Raw genomic sequence first — 17,676 nt, 5'->3', positions numbered from 1 at the left:
TCCCTGTGAATTAACGGTGGATACCGGACACATGTTTAACACCAACACAGCTGCCAAGGCCTGAGTTATCCGCTTTGCAGCAGGATGACTGCTGTGATATTTCATCTTCCTCGCAAAGGACTGTTGGACAGTCAATTGCTTACTGGAAGTAGTACAAGTGGTCTTCCGACTTCCCCTCTGGCAATCGACTCCCAGCAGCAACAACAGCAGCGCCAGCAGCAGTAGGCGTTACACTCAAGGATCCATCGGAGGAATCCCAGTTAGGAGAGGACTCATCAGACTTGCCAGTGACATGGCCTGCAGGACTATTGGCGTTCCTGTCTAAGGAGGAAATTGACACTGAGGGAGTTGGTGGTGTGGTTTGCAGGAGCTTTGGTACAAGAGGAAGGGATTTAGTGGTCAGTGGACTGCTTCCGCTGTCAGTCACCCAAATTTTTTGAACTTGTCAATGACTTCTGATGTATGCTCTCCAGGTGACTTATAAGGGAGGATGTTCCTAGGTAGTTAACGTCCTTACCCCTACTTATTACAGCTTGCCAAAGGCAACACACGGCTTGACACCTGTTGTCCGCATTCCTGTTAAAATAATTCCACACCGAAGTGGTGATTTTTTTTTTTTTTTTGTAATTTGACCAGGCATGTCAATGGCCATATTCATCCCATGGACAACAGGTGTCTTCCCGGGTGCCTGACTTAAACAAACCACCTCACCATCAGAATCCTCCTTGTCAATTTCCTCCTCAGCGCCAGCAACACCCATATCCTCTACCTGGTGTACTTCAACAGTGACATCTTCAATTTGACTATCAGGAACTGGACTGTGGGTGCTCCTTCCAGCACTTGCAGGGGGCATGCAAATGGTGGTAGGTGCCACCTCTTCCCGTCCAGTGTTGGGAAGGTCAGGCATCGCAACCGACACAATTGGACTCTCCTTGGGGATTTGTGATTTAGAAGAACGCACAGTTCTTTGCTGTGCTTTTGCCAGCTTAAGTATTTTAATTTTTCTAGCGGGAGGATGAGTGCTTCCATCCTCATGTGAAGCTGAACCACTAGCCATGAACATAGGCCAGGGCCTCAGCCGTTCCTTGCCACTCCGTGTCGTAAATGGCATATTGGCAAGTTTACGCTTTTTCTCAGACACTTTTTTAAATTAGATTTTTGGGTCATTTTACTGAACTTTAGTTTTTTGGATTTTACATGCTCTCTTCTATGACATCGGGCATCGGCCTTGGCAGACGACGTTGATGGCATTTCATCGTCTCGGCCATGACTAGTGGCATCAGCTTCAGCACGAGGTGGCAGTGGATCTTGATCTTTCCCTATTTTACCCTCCACATTTTTGTTCTCCATTTTTTAATGTGTGGAATTATGTGCCAGTAATATATCAATAGCAATGGCCTACTGTACTGTACTATATGTATACTGCTGCTCACCAAAATGCTGCACTGTACTACTATATACTGCTCACAATAAAATGCAGCACAGAGATGGTATACTTGACACAGAGCTGCAAGATACAGCAATGGCCTACTGTACTGTACTATATGTATACTGCTGGTCACCAAAATACTGCACTGTCCTACTATATACTGCTCACAATAATGCAGCACAGAGATGGTATACTTGACACATAGCTGCAAGATACAGCAATGGCCTACTGTACTGTACTATGTGTACTGCTGGTCACCAAAATGCAGCACACTGAGCACGGATATGGAGCGTTTTCAGGCAGAGAACGTAGATATTTGCAGCACACTGAGCACAGATATTTTCAGCACACTGAGCACAGATACGGAGCTTTTCAGGGAGAGAACGCAGCCACGTCCTCTCCGTTCAATCTCCAATGCACGAGTGAAAATGGCGGTGACGTGCGGCTCTTTATATAGAATACGAATCTCGCGAGAATCCGAAAGCGGGATGATGACGTTCGGCCGCGTTCGGGTTAACCGAGCAAGGCGGGAAGATCCGAGGCTGCCTCGGAACCGTGTAAAATAGGTGAAGTTTGGGGGGGTTCAGATCTCGGAGAACCGAACCCGCTCATCTCTAGTATTTACTCATACCACACGCTAATATGCAGGGCTTCGTGAGCCAATGTATGAAGCATGCAGGTATGCGCACGCACGGCAGAACAAGCACATGCACGGAGGCCAGTCTGTGTGGTGTTTGCACGTGATGCGTGTGGGTATTATATTTTCGACTTCGACAGGTGGATACTCTACGTTTTCCAGGCGTGGAGATACGAACGCAGGTGTGTCCAGGCGTTTGTCTGACGTCAACCCCCGGGACCTTTGTCGCTGGATCTGTCGCAGAGGGTAAGTCTGACCCTGGTCTTGTTTTGCAGGAAGCTTTTTTTTAGCATAGCAGGGCTGCACAAGCGATCGCAGCCCTGCTATGCTAAAATATACTCCCCCATAGGCGGCGTCAAGTTGATCGCACGAGCATCAAAAAGTTGCTACGTGTGATCAACTCGGAATGTGGGCCTCTATACGGTATGAGAGATCGCGCAGCCCGCCGCAGAGGGGGCTGTGCCTAAATGGCGGGTCTGGCTCCACCTATAGGCGTGTCTATTGCCACTCACTCTAACCCCCCCTTCCTGCGCAGCCTAACCATCCCTGCTGCGCAGCCTAGCTCTCCCTCCCACGCAGCCTAAACTTATCCTTTTGCACCCACAGCATAACGCTAACCTCCCCCCCCCCCCCCCCCCCCGCAGCCTTTTCTTGCCTCTTCCGCCCCTTCAGTGGGTCCTTTGGAGTCCAAGGAGCAGTGGCCTCACCTGTACTGACACCCACTGCCACCACGGCAGTTCCTAGGTGTTTTATTGAGTGCGAGCAGTGGCTGTTGCATGTGACGGGTAGGAATCCCTTTGATGCAGATGGAGCGGCGGGCAGGCCTTTTGTAACTCCATCTGGTTGCAAGAGGCCTCATCAGAGTGTGGGTCAGGATCATAAACCATAAAAAACATACAATAAATCAATATAATCATATAAAATGTCAGTATAGGGTGTTTCACTATGTGCTCTAGTAATATGTTCTAATTAGCAATGTTTTCTTTAGTAGTCCACATGCAGAACCAGTGTATCACCCAAACAAATGCTTATTTAAGTAGGCACCTGCTTTTAAGTCTCCAGACTGGTTGTAGTGTGTCTGAATCCTGGGTGGGTGTTAGAGATGAGCGGGTTCGGTTCCTCGGAAACCGAACCTGCCCGAACTTCATGTTTTTTTTACACGGGTCCGAGCGACTCGGATCTTCCCGCCTCGCCCGAACGTCATCATCCCGCTGTCGGATTCTCGCGAGGCTCGGATTCTATCGCGAGACTCGGATTCTATATAAGGAGCCGCGCGTCGCCGCCATTTTCACACGTGCATTGAGATTCATAGGGAGAGGACGTGGCTGGCGTCCTCTCCGTTTATAGAGAAGAGAGTGAGACAGTAGAGAGAGACACAGTAGTAATTTTGGGGAGCATTAGGAGGAGTACTAGTTACTTGCTGAAGTGATAGATAGTGTGACTGTATATTATCTGACTTGTGGGGGAGACACTGACAGTGGGGAGCAGTTAGAGTCTGAGAGCAGGACTCAGGAGTACATATAACGTACAGTGCACACTTTTGCTGCCAGAGTGCCACACTGCCATTGTGACCACACTGACCACCAGTATAATATATATTGTGATTGTCTGCTTAGGAGTACTACTTGCAAGTTGCTGATAGTGTGACCAGTGACCTGACCACCAGTTTAATAATCACCACCAGTTTAATATATATATATATATATATATATATAATTGTATATAATATATATATAATATTGTATACCACCTACCCGTGGTTTTTTTTTCTTTTCTTTCTTCTTTATACATACTACTATAGTAGCTTACTGTAGCAGTCTGCGGTGCTGCTGAGCTGACAGTGTCCAGCAGGTCCGTCATCAGTCATTACATAATAAATATATATACCTGTCCGGCTGCAGTACTAGTGATATTATATATATATATATATATATATATATATATATATTGATTTCATCTCATTATTATCCAGTCTATATTAGCAGCAGACACAGTACGGTAGTCCACGGCTGTAGCTACCTCTGTGTCGGCAGTCGCTGGTCCATCCATAATTGTATACCACCTACCCGTGGTTTTTTTTTCTTCTTTATACATACTACTATAGTAGCTTACTGTAGCAGTCTGCGGTGCTGCTGAGCTGACAGTGTCCAGCAGGTCCGTCATCAGTCATTACATAATAAATATATATACCTGTCCGGCTGCAGTACTAGTGATATTATATATATATATTGATTTCATCTCATTATCATCCAGTCTATATTAGCAGCAGACACAGTACGGTAGTCCACGGCTGTAGCTACCTCTGTGTCGGCAGTCGCTCGTCCATCCATAATTGTATACCACCTACCCGTGTTTTTTTTCTTTTCTTTATTCTTTATACATACTACTATAGTAGCTTACTGTAGCAGTCTGCGGTGCTGCTGAGCTGACAGTGTCCAGCAGGTCCGTCATCGGTCATTACATAATAAATATATATACCTGTCCGGCTGCAGTACTAGTGATATTATATATATATATATTGATTTCATCTCATTATCATCCAGTCTATATTAGCAGCAGACACAGTACGGTAGTCCACGGCTGTAGCTACCTCTGTGTCGGCACTCGGCAGTCCATCCATAAGTATACTAGTATCCATCCATCTCCATTGTTTACCTGAGGTGCCTTTTAGTAGTTGTGCCTATTAAAATATGGAGAACAAAAATGTTGAGGTTCCAAAATTAGGGAAAGATCAAGATCCACTTCCACCTCGTGCTGAAGCTGCTGCCACTAGTCATGGCCGAGACGATGAAATGCCAGCAACGTCGTCTGCCAAGGCCGATGCCCAATGTCATAGTACAGAGCATGTAAAATCCAAAACACCAAATATCAGTAAAAAAAGGACTCCAAAATCTAAAATAAAATTGTCGGAGGAGAAGCGTAAACTTGCCAATATGCCATTTACCACACGGAGTGGCAAGGAACGGCTGAGGCCCTGGCCTATGTTCATGGCTAGTGGTTCAGCTTCACATGAGGATGGAAGCACTCAGCCTCTCGCTAGAAAACTGAAAAGACTCAAGCTGGCAAAAGCACCGCAAAGAACTGTGCGTTCTTCGAAATCCCAAATCCACAAGGAGAGTCCAATTGTGTCGGTTGCGATGCCTAACCTTCCCAACACTGGACGTGAAGAGCATGCGCCTTCCACCATTTGCACGCCCCCTGCAAGTGCTGGAAGGAGCACCCGCAGTCCAGTTCCTGATAGTCAGATTGAAGATGTCAGTGTTGAAGTACACCAGGATGAGGAGGATATGGGTGTTGCTGGCGCTGGGGAGGAAATTGACAAGGAGGATTCTGATGGTGAGGTGGTTTGTTTAAGTCAGGCACCCGGGGAGACACCTGTTGTCCGTGGGAGGAATAGGGCCGTTGACATGCCTGGTCAAAATACCAAAAAAATCAGCTCTTCGGTGTGGAAGTATTTCACCAGAAATGCAGACATTTGTCAAGCCGTGTGTTGCCTTTGTCAAGCTGTAATAAGTAGGGGTAAGGACGTTAACCACCTCGGAACATCCTCCCTTATACGTCACCTGCAGCGCATTCATAATAAGTCAGTGACAAGTTCAAAAACTTTGGGCGACAGCGGAAGCAGTCCACTGACCAGTAAATCCCTTCCTCTTGTAACCAAGCTCACGCAAACCACCCCACCAACTCCCTCAGTGTCAATTTCCTCCTTCCCCAGGAATGCCAATAGTCCTGCAGGCCATGTCACTGGCAATTCTGACGAGTCCTCTCCTGCCTGGGATTCCTCCGATGCATCCTTGCGTGTAACGCCTACTGCTGCTGGCGCTGCTGTTGTTGCTGCTGGGAGTCGATGGTCATCCCAGAGGGGAAGTCGTAAGCCCACTTTTACTACTTCCACCAAGCAATTGACTGTCCAACAGTCCTTTGCGAGGAAGATGAAATATCACAGCAGTCATCCTGTTGCAAAGCGGATAACTGAGGCCTTGACAACTATGTTGGTGTTAGACGTGCGTCCGGTATCCTCCGTTAGTTCACAGGGAACTAGACAATTTGTTGAGGTAGTGTGCCCCCGTTACCAAATACCATCTAGGTTCCACTTCTCTAGGCAGGCGATACCGAGAATGTACACGGACGTCAGAAAAAGACTCACCAGTGTCCTAAAAAATGCAGTTGTACCGAATGTCCACTTAACCACGGACATGTGGACAAGTGGAGCAGGGCAGGGTCAGGACTATATGACTGTGACAGCCCACTGGGTAGATGTATGGACGCCCGCCGCAAGAACAGCAGCGGCGGCACCAGTAGCAGCATCTCGCAAACGCCAACTCTTTCCTAGGCAGGCTACGCTTTGTATCACCGGTTTCCAGAATACGCACACAGCTGAAAACCTCTTACGGCAACTGAGGAAGATCATCGCGGAATGGCTTACCCCAATTGGACTCTCCTGTGGATTTGTGGCATCGGACAACGCCAGCAATATTGTGTGTGCAATAAATATGGGCAAATTCCAGCACGTCCCATGTTTTGCACATACCTTGAATTTGGTGGTGCAGAATTTTTTAAAAAACGACAGGGGCGTGCAAGAGATGCTGTCGGTGGCCAGAAGAGTTGCGGGACACTTTCGGAGGACAGGCACCACGTACAGAAGACTGGAGCACCACCAAAAACGCCTGAACCTGCCCTGCCATCATCTGAAGCAAGAAGTGGTAACGAGGTGGAATTCAACCCTATATATGCTTCAGAGGTTGGAGGAGCAGCAAAAGGCCATTCAAGCCTATACAATTGAGCACGATATAGGAGGTGGAATGTACCTGTCTCAAGCGCAGTGGAGAATGATTTCAACGTTTGTGCAAGGTTCTGCAACCTTTCGAACTTGCCACACGTGAAGTCAGTTCAGACACTGCCAGCCTGAGTCAGGTCATTCCCCTCATCAGGCTTTTGCAGAAGAAGCTGGAGGCATTGAAGGAGGAGCTAAAAGTGAGCGATTCCGCTAGGCATGTGGGACTTGTGGATGGAGCCCTTAATTCGCTTAACAAGGATTCACGGGTGGTCAATCTGTTGAAATCAGAGCACTACATTTTGGCCACCGTGCTCGATCCTAGATTTAAAACCTACCTTGGATCTCTCTTTCCGGCAGACACAAGTCTGCTGGGGTTCAAAGACCTGCTGGTGACAAAATTGTCAAGTCAAGCGGAACGCGACCTGTCAACATCTCCTCCTTCACATTCTCCCGCAACTGGGGGTGCGAGGAAAAGGCTCAGAATTCCGAGCCCACCCGCTGGCGGTGATGCAGGGCAGTCTGGAGCGACTGCTGATGCTGACATCTGGTCCGGACTGAAGGACCTGACAACGATTACGGACATGTCGTCTACTGTCACTGCATATGATTCTCTCACCATTGAAAGAATGGTGGAGGATTATATGAGTGACCGCATCCAAGTAGGCACGTTAGACAGTCCGTACTTACTTATACTGGCAGGAAAAAGAGGCAATTTGGAGGCCCTTGCACAAACTGGCTTTATTCTACCTAAGTTGCCCTCCCACAACTGTGTACTCCGAAAGAGTGTTTAGTGCCGCCGCTCACCTTGTCAGCAATCGGCGTACGAGGTTACTTCCAGAAAATGTGGAGAAGATGATGTTCATTAAAATGAATTATAATCAATTCCTCCGTGGAGACATTGACCAGCAGCAATTGCCTCCAGAAAGTACACAGGGAGCTGAGATGGTGGATTCCAGTGGGGACGAATTGATAATCTGTGAGGAGCGGGATGTACACGGTGATATATCGGAGGATGATGATGAGGTGGACATCTTGCCTCTGTAGAGCCAGTTTGTGCAAGGAGAGATTAATTGCTTCTTTTTCGGTGGGGGTCCAAACCAACCCGTCATTTCAGTCACAGTCGTGTGGCAGACCCTGTCACTGAAATGATGGGTTGGTTAAAGTGTGCATGTCCTGTTTATACAACATAAGGGTGGGTGGGAGGGCCCAAGGACAATTCCATCTTGCACCTCTTTTTTCTTTAATTTTTCTTTGCGTCATGTGCTGTTTGGGGAGTGTTTTTTGGAAGGGCCATCCTGCGTGACACTGCAGTGCCACTCCTAGATGGGCCCGGTGTTTGTGTCGGCCACTAGGGTCGCTTATCTAACTCACACAGCTACCTCATTGCGCCTCTTTTTTTCTTTGCGTCATGTGCTGTTTGGGGAGTGTTTTTTGGAAGGGCCATCCTGCGTGACACTGCAGTGCCACTCCTAGATGGGCCCGGTGTTTGTGTCGGCCACTAGGGTCGCTTATCTTACTCACACAGCTACCTCGGTGCAAATTTTAGGACTAAAAATAATATTGTGAGGTATTCAGAATAGACTGAAAATGAGTGGAAATTATGTTTTTTGAGGTTAATAATACTTTGGGATCAAAATGACCCCCAAATTCTATAATTTAAGCTGTTTTTTAGGGTTTTTTGAAAAAAACACCCGAATCCGACAAAAAAAATTCGGTGAGGTTTTGCCAAAACGCGGTCGAACCCAAAACACGGCCGCGGAACCGAACCCAAAACCAAAACACAAAACCCGAAAAATTTCAAGTGCACATCTCTAGTGGGTGTCTGCAGTTTTGTGGGCTGTAGTGAAACACTCCTCCGTACTTCACTGGGAAGAACTATGGTCAGTGCAGGGTTAAACAGGGGACGGTGTCTGCAGGCAGCGCTGTCTGGAGCCGAGTGTCAGGCTTCTGTGCTCAGGCTGTTCCCGTGCGATGTCTCCTGCACTGCTTCTCCCCCACCCATGCGTAGAAACACAGTCACTCACCATGGAGGACCAGGCACTCTTTCTCCAGCTTCTCCGACGAGCTCCCAGCAGCCTCTCTCCCTGCGACAGGTCACTTCCCACCTCACTCCCCCTCCCAACTACCAGCGGCTCTCAAATATATCGGGAGTACCAGGGGAAGGATCCGTTGCTGTCGCTGCCAATGCCACCACAATGCACCACTAGTATGATCTGCTCAGTGCAGCTCCGCTCCGCCCCTAAAGCATCCGGATTTGCGCATGCGCGGTCCGGATTTCACGCGGGGCTGGGAGAATCCGGGACATTGGATAGGCTGTCTGGGGGAGCGTGAGACTGGCCGGCGGAACGTGTCGGCAAGTATGCCTTATACACGTTTTATACCAATTCTTCTATGACAAAAGTCAGAACCAATCATCCCTGGTACACTGTAAGCAACTTTGTATGTGGCTATTATGCGACTAATACCACTTTTCAGACCTATAACTTGTGTTTTTAACCTTATCCAAAACTTGGGGTTATACCCCTTTCACACTACACTTGAGACCAGGGAAAATCCTGGGTCAACCCCTTTCAGACAAAAGCCAGGTCTGCCCTGGTTTTCTACATTTTACATTCCTACGCACACGCACACACTCATACACACTCCTTTTTTTGCCCTCTCCACAATGGGCAGTGTCCCTGTAGCTAGGGTGCACCAGCTGCTTTTACACACTGCAGCAGGTTCCCTGTCCCCCTCCAGGCAGTCCCAGCTGGCCAATTAGACGTTTCTAGGTGCGACCAGGGAGTAAAATGCAGGGTTGCACCATTCAGACTTAACATGTGTTGTCTACTAGGGACCAGGGATGCAGGGCTGCCATCAGAACCTCGGTGGCCCTAGACTCACAAAATAGGCAGGATATATATATATATATATATATATATATATATATATATATATAATATACAAATAGAAAATTTGCCAGGTTTTAATTCTTAAGGCTTTGTGGTAGTGTAGGACCTGCATGAAGGTGGGGTACCTTGGCGAGCGGTATGCAGGCTTCCGTGCATTGGCCAATTCACTAACTAACCCCCATCATTTATTTATTGATGTTGTGAGGACAAGTGAGCTTGCTATGGTGAGTGCTGAATTTTCTATTTGTATGTATTTGGGTAGGTGGCCATGGGCTGCATGCACCCCACCCTATGAGTGGTGAGTGCAGACACTGCACCCCGCTTCTGGGGTGGCGAGTGCTGTGGTTTTCTATATTTGTGTGTGTGTGTGTGTGTGTGTGTGTGTATATATATATATATATATATATATATATCTCCATCCAGGGGGGGGCACTCGGGCCCGTGCCCCCCCTGTCATTTATGACTTCTTTTTTTTTTCAAAAGGAGAACAGCAGCAGCACTACTGCTATTTCCGTCAGTCAGATTTGATAAATAAGCAGGCAGGCACTAGGACCTGCCGTGGCTCTAACAACAAGTCCGTGTGATAACAAATGGGGAGGCCCACTGATCACACCGCAACCTACCTCACCCACTGCCAGCCGGACAGAGTCCAGCCCAGGCGTGGGGTTCAAATGCCAGCATCGAGGCTTCATTAGCCCTCAGTGCACCGCACATTTTCCCAGCGCTTCCTCCTCCACTTCCTTTACCACCATGCTAGGTGCAGTCAAACTCAGCCTCGGCTTTGAGAAGGCAGCCCAAGTGATTGTGACAGGGCTGTCCTGCAGATGTCTTATGCTGCTTCTGCTTCTGCTAATTAAACATGGGCAGTTCGTGTCCTGCAGTCTGAGTCTCAGTGCAGTGCCCAAAACAAGGTATGCTGTACCTGCCACCACCAACTAAAATCTTTAATAATGATATTGTGCTGGGGTGCCTTCCAAGCTCCCATAACTAATGGAACAGGTGACCAACATTTCAAGGCCCAATCAGCCTTTTCATCAGGGTGAAACATTGACAATAAACCAGCAGGGATGCGCTCCTACAGCCAATCATTACCTGATGGTGTATTCTGTGGGGCCACACCCCCTGTGATACCACACCCCTTATCTGGGAGCACGCGTGCCTTAGGTGCATGTAAATATAACTATTACCGTTCCCCTATCATGGTGCCCCCTCCCCCCTTTCATTTTCTTCTGGGTCCGTATATATATATATATATATATATATATATATATATATATAATGTGTTTATACATATACATACCCACACTTTCTCTCTACCGCTCACTCTCCCTCAACTTACCTATCACTGGCTGGCCGAAGCTGTAGCAGATATGATAGCAGCCTAATCCTGTGTAGCTCTGCCCCCTTTTCATGACGAGATCTGGCACTGTTACAGGAGGGGGTGAGTATGCTGCAAACTTCTATTGGAAAGTCCCTGCCAAAATGGCCGCTGCCTCAGAGGAGACAGTTATTATAGATACTAGAGGAGCATTCTCTAGTATCTTTAATAATGGTCTCCTCTGAGGCGGCAGACATTTTTGGAGGGACACTTACAATAGAACCTTACAGCGTCCTCTCCCCCTTCTGTGACAGAACTCGGTTATGAAAAGTGGGCGGAGCATGGCGGCAGGTGAACAGCGGCATGAGCTGCCCCGGCCCTCTCCTCTCTGTTATAGAGACAGGGCCCGGGACATCTGTGCCCGCAGCTCCCCCCTGATGGCGGGCCTGCAGGGACGTTCAGTGAGGTAAATGGCTCCAGAGCCAGATTTACACACAATATATGTGCCAAAGGGTACATGTGGGCAGTATGCAAAAGTGCAGAGGTATAAACTCCTGGAAATTTGCTGAGTTTTGCTCAGAGATGTGTGGAAAAGATAGGTTGGGGAGGCACTGCCTCACCTGCCATAGACTTTTTACTCCAGAGTTTTGACTATAAAAATGATTAGAATAATACAAAGAAGATATTTCTAACCTATTCTTTGTATTTTTCATAAACTTTTTACAGTCAAAACTCTGGCACAAATGTAAGTATGAAAGAAAAGGTTCTGTCTCACCTGTCCTCACCCCACTGCACGTCTCTGCTAGGGACGTAAGTCCCGGGAAAAAAACAAGTCAATAGAAGGGTTGTCTTTCAGATATACGCGAGACCCGGGTAGTTTAGCTGAGGCCCGGCAAACACCTGGATTCTAACGATGTTTGAAAGGGGTATAAGATGTAATATTTAGGAAAAAGAAAAAAGAATGCTTCACTACCCATGGCGAAGCATCTATGTCACACCAAACATCTTGCACCATATGTCAAAAAGAGGCTAGGTGTGTGAGGAACACCTGTATTATCTATACTGCTTTTATCAATGTTGGTTTAGTGTTGGAAAATGACTGGTTAGCTTGAGACCGACTTGCTCTTGCATTAACAGTTTAAAGTCTGGTTGTCCAAATAACTGAAAAATGTATACCATGTTCCCTTTTGATCTCAGTATGGTGAAAATAAAGTGTCTTCTTGCTGAAATGTGGGCATTTGTTTGTTTATAAGTGACTGAAATCCAATTTACACTATTGTGTCATTTTCTCATGCTACTACAGATCCAACTCATGCAGAAAGAAATGGAAAAATTAGAAGTGCATCTAACCCCTTCACCTCCCAGTACAGAGAGTCTAGATGACCTGGGAAGTGACACCGATCAACCTCATAGGTTCAGAGGGAAGCTCAAGTTTTCACTTTATTATAATAAAAAGACTATGACCTTGCTGCTCCATGTCCTTGAAGCCACTGACCTTCCAGAACACAGCAGAGACCCATTTGTCAAGATAAGATTTTTCGCCAAAGTCGATGATCCAAAATCTGAAGTAAAGTCTGTTCTTCATGAATGTGAAACCAGAGTGGTGAAAAACAGTAGACACCCAATATTTGATGAATCTCATTGTCACTAAAGGATCACCAGTTGTCAAATGTAAGCCTAAAACTTGAGGTATGGACTATAAAATCTACTTGCTTAATGTCAACATTTTAAACTATAAAGGCAAAAATATACTGTCAATACATTTTTCAGGATTTAACTTGTATGCCTATTGAGTAATTGGTGTGAAAGTAGGAGAGTTCAGGAACACTTATTTAGTGCAATAACTGACTTACATCCTGTACTACCATACAAAATTTTCCATCAATCAATTCTGTTTCATTTGATCGCACACACATACACACACACATTGTATAGTAACATGAAATGTCTATTCTGTAACATTTACAAGTGTTGGTCACCTTAGTCTGAGTTTGTTTTATTATTGAACCATAATATGGATATAATCAAGATGCAGCAAAATGGACGGCGTAATGGTTAGCATTATTGCCTCACAGCACTGAGGTCATGGGTTAAATTCCTACTTTTGCCCCAACTGTGTGGAGTTTGTATATTCTCCCTATGCTTGTGTGGATTTCCTCCAGGTACTCCGATTTACTCCCACAATCAGTGCCGTTTCTTGCGGCGGGCGAGCCATGCAACCGCACGGGGCGCCCGCCGCGGCACTTTTTGAGGACTTTGAAACCCTCCTCCCCTCTCCTCCCGAGTGCCCAGCTCGGGGGGCAAGGTCTCGTGGAATGACGCGTTTGCGTCATGACGTCACGACGCAATTGCGTCATTCCGCGAAACCCCACCCCCCGAGCTGGGCACTCGGGAGGAGGGAGAAGGGGGAGCCAAGCCGGCCGGCGGCGGCGCCGCACAGACGAGGGAGAGGCTGCTGAAGAGCGGGAAGAACCGCTTCAAATGTAAGTCAGCCCCTCTCCCTCCCTCCCTCCCTCCCTCTCCCTCCCTCTCTCTCCCTCCCTTCCTCCCCCCCCCCACCTGCCGTACTGTGTAAAATGGGGGCACGTGCCTGCCGCAATGTGTAAAATGGGGACACTTTCCTGCCGCAATGTGTAAAATGGGGGCACGTGCCTGCCGCAATGTGTCAAATGGGGACACTTTCTTGCCGCAATGTGTAAAATGGGGGCACGTGCCTGCCGCAATGTGTAAAATGGGGACACTTTCCTGCCGCAATGTGTAAAATGGGGGCACGTGCCTGCCGCAATGTGTAAAATGGGGACACTTTCCTGCCGCAATGTGTAAAATGGGGGCACGTGCCTGCCGCAATGTGTAAAATGGGGACACTTTCCTGCCGCAATGTGTGAAATGGGGGCACGTGCCTGCCGCAATGTGTAAAATGGGGGCACGTGCCTGCCGCAATGTGTAAAATGGGGGCACGTGCCTGCCGCAATGTGTAAAATGGGGACACTTTCCTGCCGCAATGTGTAAAATGGGGACACTTTCCTGCCGCAGTGTGTAAATTGGGGGCACGTGCCTGACGCAATGTATAAAATGGGGACACTTGCCTACCGTGCTGTGTAAAATGGGGTCGCGTGCCTGCTGTAACGTGTAAAACGAGGACTTTTTTCATTTAATTTTTTTATCCTGTGGTGGCCGTGATGACGAGATCAGATGAGGCCACGCCCATCTCAACAAAGCCACGCCAATTTTAACGAGGCCACGCCCCCTTGCCGGGAGATTTCACTCTTTATATCTATGGGGGGGCGCATTTTTTTTTTATGTGAATAGGGGGGTGGGGGGGGGGGGGGGCGCATTTTTAAATCTCGCACTGGGAGCCAAAATTGGCTAGAAACGGCCCTGCCCACAATTCAAAAATATACTGGTAGTTAATTGGCTCCAAGCAAAATAAAGTAGCTTGAATGTGTGTGATGTACATGTGGCAGGGAATATCCCTGTAGATTGTAAGCTCCACTGGTGCAGGGACTGAAGTCAGGGGCCAAATATTCTCTGTAAAGCGCTGCGGAAAATGTGTGCGCTATTTAAATAACTGGTAATAAGAAACCGATAATCCAGGTCAATCTAGAAAATATTTGCATCAAAGGTATAATTTAGGATTATATTTTTCTATAAACAATATGTGATGGAATACAAAAAAAAAAAATTAGAAGATTTAGCAGACATTCCGTCAATCTTTTTCTCCAGTTCAGATGTCCCTGACAATAAAACTACAAATTTATTTCTTAGGACATAATCAGTTATGGGATTTTGGTCAATTCAGGTGTCTCAAAACAAACTTTAGCACTGAGTATGTTTAAGGTAATAATACAGTCATAATGAGACCAAATTCTATTTACATACAGACTGGAGTCCCATGACTTTCTGTGACAAAGCACAGTACTTGTTACCTTATGTACACTAACATGTCATAGGCTGGGTACACATTACGACGACAGGGATTGCGGCTGACGGGAATACCAATGTAGGATAGATTGTACGATATACTGTAGCATGCGACCGCACAATATATAATTCAATAGCCGCATCCAGGAGCATACCGACCCACAGGAGCTTACAATAACAGGTACACACAAGATGTGGATGATATGTCGCTTTGGTCCACGAGATTGGATGACATATCGCCTTGTGTGCACTCATGCTAAGAATACAGAAGTGTCGACTTACGTTGTTGAAGGCAGCGCGGCACAACATGCGAATTTCCGTGCATATGCCCAACACAGTACGCCATGCTGCAGCACTGTACACACCATGCACTCCTATGGGATTGTGGGTGCGAATGTTGTGCACTCGCCCACCGGTGGGCCCCTTTTTCACGGCATACATGCTGCAGCGTGCTGCAGGGCAAGCAAAAATATAAAGAGACCCATCTGTATAACTAGGACAGTGTCTGGTAGCACCCACTATGACCGTTTGGTGGCTTTTAGCTCATAACAAGAATAGCAATCCTATAAGTCCTACTATCTGGTTATGCTCCTGTCAGTACAATATACCGTTTCAAGAATTAAAATCATTCACATCAATTAATAATTCAAACTGCTAGGATTGATGTCTATGAAAAAGTGAAATAACATGCATTGCCCAAAACATAAGAAATATTATTACCTTTCAAGTTAACATAGCCACTAATTTATACCAAGTTTTAAAACCATAAAAATGAATAAAACAAAAGTCAATATTTAAATATAAAATAGGCAGCATCGAAGTTAATTCAATCCAGACATTTAATGTAAACCTCTCCAAATAAATGTGACGGGTTCGGTATGATTTGCCAGCTGTCGGGATCCCAGCAATCAGGAGACCGACTCCGGAAACCCGACAGCCGGAATGTCGGCAGCGAGCAGCCTCGCGGGCTCACTGTGCTTGCCACGCATTGGGCCCAGTGGTGAGCTTTCCTCACCACACTATTATATTCCCCCTCTGGTGGTGGTCCGAGTAGGAAATAGGGGCTTCGGTCGGGATTTCGACTGCCGGCATTTCACCGGGTGTTGGGATTCAGACGTCGGTATCCTGGATTCTGAGTTCTGACAGGCAGTAATTTAACTGCATCCCAGTGTGACACCCCCTCATTTCTACATCCAAACATATAAAATAAGGATAAGTCAAAAAATTATCAAACAGGTGCTTATGATAAATTTTCCTAAATTAAAATTAACCTTTTTATGCTTTTCCAGACGCACAAACATTTTTATCGATTATGAATCGTTTTATAGGGATGTCTTCATATATGGTGCTTGATGCTTGTACACTTTCAGGGAACAAATTTATTTAAGTGTCAGCTTGCAAAACCCAACATTTCTCGGCATGTTTAAGCAAGACATTTAGAACCAGCAATACTATTCAAAACAACACACTTTGTAGTGATTATTTCCGTAAAAAATAAATACATACATAAATAAAAACATATAAATATATTAAATATCATTATTGGCACACCTTTTCTCTTACGTCCTAGAGGATGCTGGGAAATCCGTAAGGACCATGGGGTATAGACGGGCTCCGCAGGAGACATGGGCACTACAAAGAACTTAAGAATGGGTGTGCACTGGCTCCTCCCTCTATGCCCCTCCTCCAGACCTCAGTTAGATCCTGTGCCCAGAGGAGATTGGGTGCACTACAGGGGAGCTCTCCTGAGTTTCTCTGATAAAGAATTTTGTTAGGTTTTTTATTTTCAGGGAGCACTGCTGGCAACAGGCTTCCTGCATCGTGGGACTGAGGAGAGAGAAGCAGACCTACTTAAGAGATGGACTCTGCTTCTTAGGCTACTGGACACCATTAGCTCCAGAGGGAGTCGGAATGCAGGTCTCCCCTCGCTGTTTGTCCCGGAGCCGCGCCGTCATCCTCTTCACAGAGCCGGAAGATTGAAGCCGGGTGAGTATAAGAAGAAAAGAAGACTTCAAGGCGGCAGAAGACTTCAGATCTTCACTGAGGTAAGCGCGCAGTGGTTTCGCTGCGCGCCATTGCTCCCACACCACTACACACACTATCGGGCACAGATGGGTGCAGGGCGAAGGGGGGGCGCCCTGGTCAGCAATTAAACCTCTATATCTGGCATAGATACTGCGGAGGCAGTAATTCTTTAAATCCCCCGCCAGTTTGAGATATTTTGAGCGGGACCGAAGCCCGCCGCTGGAGGGGGCGGAGCTTGGTCCCTCAGCATTAACCAGCGCCATTTTCTCCACAGAGATTTGCAGAGAAGCTGGCTCCCCGGTCTCTCCCCTGCTGAACACGGTGACACAGGGCTGAAAAGAGGAGGGGGGGCACTTGTAAGGCGCAGTGAGTGTATTACACAGTAATTTCATATAAAAGCGCTATTATCTGGAACATTATTTTCCAGTGTCAGTTGGCGCTGGGTGTGTGCTGGCATACTCTCTCTCTGTCTCTCCAAAGGGCCTTATTGGGGAACTGTCTCCTTATAACTATTTCCCTGTGTGTGTGTGTGGGTGTCGGTACGAGTGTGTCGGCATGTCTGATGCGGAAGGCTCAGCTAAGGAGGAGGCAGAGCAGATGATTATGGTGTCGACGTCGGCAACGCCGACTCATGATTGGATGGACATGTGGAATGTTTTAAATGCAAATGTGACCTTA

The 17,676-nt window shown here is 47.0% G+C and overlaps 1 protein-coding gene across 1 annotated transcript in view; it reads left to right on the top strand.

Annotated features, from left to right (window-relative positions):
* LOC134969093 (synaptotagmin-A-like) overlaps positions 1-17,676 on the top strand; it is a 166,435-nt gene that overhangs the window by 91,005 nt on the left and 57,754 nt on the right. The window contains 2 exon segments of the mRNA XM_063944802.1: positions 12,356-12,689; positions 12,692-12,741. Of these exon segments, the coding sequence (XP_063800872.1) occupies positions 12,356-12,689; positions 12,692-12,741 (384 nt within the window).

Source organism: Pseudophryne corroboree, chromosome 11, assembly GCF_028390025.1.
Source record: "Pseudophryne corroboree isolate aPseCor3 chromosome 11, aPseCor3.hap2, whole genome shotgun sequence".
Taxonomy (NCBI): Eukaryota; Metazoa; Chordata; class Amphibia; order Anura; family Myobatrachidae; genus Pseudophryne; species Pseudophryne corroboree.
The sequence above is the reverse complement of the archived record's forward strand: the minus strand, read 5'-3'. Positions and strand labels throughout refer to the sequence as shown.